This window comes from Oxyura jamaicensis, chromosome 27 (assembly GCF_011077185.1).
Source record: "Oxyura jamaicensis isolate SHBP4307 breed ruddy duck chromosome 27, BPBGC_Ojam_1.0, whole genome shotgun sequence".
NCBI classification, from domain to species: domain Eukaryota; kingdom Metazoa; phylum Chordata; class Aves; order Anseriformes; family Anatidae; genus Oxyura; species Oxyura jamaicensis.
The window spans coordinates 26,876-30,748 of NC_048919.1; the positions used below are offsets into that span (position 1 = coordinate 26,876).

The window sequence follows — 3,873 nt, forward strand, 5'->3', positions numbered from 1 at the left end:
AGAGGGGGATGTGCCACATCCTCCCACATAGGAGCCCCTTAGCATCCAAGTGGGGATTGCAGATCTGGGCACAGCTGGGCTCTTCCTGCCCCTAAGGCTGCAAACAACCCCACATGACTGCCCCAGGTCAATGTTCCCAGCCTGCACGTAACCCCTTAGGCACTCAGGACTCATCTCCTGATGGCACTGATGCACTGCTATCCAAGAAATACTTGGGCCTCCCACCTCCAGCCTTCAAGGCAGCACAGGTACAGCTAAACGAGGAAATGAAAAGGCATCAGTGCAGGAAACCAAAACAGTCCCCATATCATTAGTTGGGATGGTTTGCATTTCAGATGAGCTTCTCGGAAAATTATTACTTCCACAGAGGATTCCTCTGGACCTGGGGCAGTGCAGGACCTGTATAAAAGCCAGCCCAACTCTTTGCTCTCTCATCTGCTTCACTGCCCTTCTTCTTCTTTGGAAACAAGTGAGTTGGAAGCTTGGTCCTGAGGTAGGGCTTGGGGCTGCCTGTCATGGGAGGGAAAGCAGGGAGAAGGTCTGGCATGGGGAAAAGGTCTGCCATGGGGAGAGTCTGGGGTTGGACTGAAGTCACTCAAGGTCTGTGGGATGGGAAAGAGCTTTCTTGGGCCTGGCTCTCTTTGCCCAGTGCCTTGGGGCACAGACCAAGCGGCCCATGGGCCTCCCTCCACACCCTCTGCCCGGCCTATGCCTTGGCACCAACATGGTGGCCTGGTAGGCTGCTCCTCCCTTACCCCCATGCTCCTCCAGGCCCTCTCTCCTAGGTGCACCTCCTGCCTCCAGACATGTCCTGCTACAACCAGTGCCTGCCATGCCTGCCGTGCCAGCCCTGCGGCCCAACCCCGCTGGCCAACAGCTGCAACGAGCCCTGCGTCAGGCAGTGCCAGAACTCCCATGTTGTCATTGAGCCCTCTCCTGTGGTGGTGACCCTGCCCGGCCCCATCCTCAGCTCCTTCCCGCAGAACACCGCTGTGGGATCCTCCACCTCTGCTGCCGTTGGCAGCATCCTCAGCTGTGATGGAGTCCCCATCAACTCCGGGTGCTGTGACCTCTCCTGTCTGGGCAGCCGCTACTGCAGCAGAACCTGCCTCCCCTGCTAAAGCTGCTGCAGGTGACCACCACCAACCCAGAAGATTGTAATGGACTGACCACCAAGATGGCTTCACCTGCAAAGGCAGGTGGCTAGAGCCTCTCCTGGGATTCCTGAAAATGTGGCCCATGCCTAACTTTCCCATTTCTCACTCTCTTATTTTTTCCCCTTTTCTCTGTTGCCTTCTGCTCTCCTGGACTGTTCGCGCCTCCCCTTGGAAGGGCCTGCTTCTCCTCTCCCTCTGTGGGGCACGCAGACAGACACCCAGTGGAAAGTCCATCCTGGCCAAGACACAGAGACTCCTAACTCCCCCAGGGTTCCCCAAACCATGGCCCCCACTCAGAGGTCCTCACTCTCCTCTTTCAAATCATTAAAGTTCTGCTGCATCCCAGCCTGGGGCTCTGTGTGGTCCTTCCCTCTCCAGACAGTCTCCCAGGCTGCTGGGGAGAAAGCTGTTGCTCTGAGGAGATCTTGCAGGAACAAAGGAAACCCATGCCCATTCCCAGCAGGTGAGAAACAGCCAGGGGGCTCCTGTCAGACACTGTGCCTTGCAGCTGAGAAAGCAGCCACTAGGACCTGCCATGCTTAACCTCTACACAGAAATGTCCTCCTTGGCATTTGAGCACGTCCTGTGGATGGAGAGCCTAACCAGTACCTGAGTGAGGACATGACCTCCCTGACCACAGGGGGCAGTGGCAGTGGCACTGGGGCATGCTTCTGTATCCAGCAGCACCTGTGAGCTCTCCCTGGCAGGCGGCTGTTGCAACTGTAGGACCCCTTTGCCTCTTCCAGGTGTCTGTGGGAGGGAGGGTGGCAGCCTTTCCAGCACTCCTTGCCTTGATTTAGCCTTCTTTGCAGGTCCTTCAGGTGTTTTGTCTATCCCTAGTCTTTTCATGCCAGCATTTCCCCCAGCATGCCTAGAGAAGGTGCAGTTTCTAAATGCAGAATTGCTCCACCTGCTGATAGCACACTCCCTGTCTCTAGGCACACAAGCAGTGCACGCGAGGCTAGGTCTTATCTCTGAGGAGCCATAGAGAGTCTTGTTCCCCCTTTCATGCCCATTGCTTACAACAAGCCTCAAGATGCCATGTGCAGCACCTGCTCTTCCTACAGGAAAGCTCCTGGTTTTGCCAGAAGGTCAGGCCTTCCCTCTTCCCACTCCAGCACTGGCAGGACACCCTCTGCCCTGCGCCTCCCCAGCCAGGCAGCTGAGTCTCAACAGAGACCTCCAGTCCCACCAGAGCCCACTGGAAAACCTCAACTGTGTCACACTCTCCACACAACAAGGTGCCCTGGAGGCTGCTCCTGGTAAGAAGCCCCTGGAGAAGTTTGCAAGCTTGTGGGTTCTCTTCCCTCTGACAGCTCCAAGCCACCTTCAAACCTCAGAACAAAGGGTGGAGCAAAACACTCCGCGGGCTGCCTAGGATCCCACATCTCTGCCTCAGGGAGCCTTTCTGCACACATCACCTCGCAGTGAACACGCTTGCTCAGCCAAAGGAAGAGAATCAAGCTGCCACCTCAGCTGGGCCCCAGGCTCCCCAGGGCCAGGACCAGGTTTTTCAGCACTGGCAGCTTCCAGCTGGTGCAGTCACGCCACAGCTCAGCCTTTCCAAATCCTCTTGGGCACAACGGCTCTGAACTTCCTCGAAGGCACTCACACCCCCTTGTAAAAGAGCTGCCCCTATGGACCTACTGAGATATGTGACAGTAGGTGCCTGTCTTTGCCATAATGATCATGAAAGTTTTGGCAAAACGAGAAAAAGTGCATTGCAGTGTTGCCCCTCCCCCACCCCACCCTCCACCCCCCCCTGCAAATTTTAAGAGATCAACTCTAAACTACTCAGGGAGCTACTGAGCAGCATCCCCTGGCAATCTGCTCTAGAGGGCTTGGAGTTCCCTGAGACACAGCCGATTTTCAAGAACCACCCTTAAAAGACCCATGAGGAGGCAATCCCATTGTGTCACAAGTCAATAAAGGGTGGGCAGAAGAACAGCTTGTTTGAAGGGGGACCTCCTCCCTACTCCCAGTAGACCAGAAAAAACAACAACAACAACAAAAAAAAAAACATGTGATCTCTGAAAACAAGTCTCCCATCTGGCCTCCTCTTGAATACTGTGTGTGGTTCTGGACTCCACAATATAAAAAGGTTATTAAGAGACCTGAATGCAAGAGGGCAAGAAAACTGATAGAAAGGATGGAAGGCATGTCCTGAAGCGGTCAGGCAACAGGACATGAAGATGTTTGTAGGCCCCTTCCATTGGAACTGTTCTATTCTAAATTTCATGCCACATGGCCAAAGGGGAGCCTCAGGCCTGAGGAGACAGGTAGGAACCACCCGCCCATTCACAGACTGGAACTGCAGTGCTCAGGCCAAAGGAGGCAAAGGAGGTGGCCAGGGACACAACCCTCACAGCCATCCCCAGCAGGGTATAAGGGTCCATGGTGGTCTTCTTCGGCCACACAGCACACAGCCAGAGATAGTACTTGTGTCACAGCACAAATTCCTGCCGAGCAGGGCTGGTTTTCTGCCACATAATTAAACCAGTCATTAGCCCTTTCCATCCAGCACTTCTCTGGACATTTAGAGCAAATTCCCTCCTCCCCCAAAATTTGAAAGCTTAGAGAAGCCTTCAAACACATAAAGGAGGGTAGAATTCCATTAGATAATGGGAATAAATTATTCACTGTGACAATAATGAGACACTAGACCAGGTTACCCAGAGAAGCTCTAGATGCCCCAAGCCTGGAAGTGTTCAAGGCC

The 3,873-nt window shown here is 54.3% G+C and overlaps 1 protein-coding gene across 1 annotated transcript; it reads left to right on the top strand.

The window, feature by feature from the left end:
- Positions 1 to 367: 367 nt before the first annotated feature.
- Positions 368 to 1,121, top strand: LOC118178725 (feather keratin Cos2-3-like; the record flags this gene model as incomplete). Its single annotated transcript, XM_035347472.1, has 2 exons — positions 368 to 469; positions 786 to 1,121. Coding segments are annotated over 2 exons (438 nt in total), but the record flags the coding sequence as incomplete, so codon positions are not given.
- Positions 1,122 to 3,873: the final 2,752 nt, after the last annotated feature.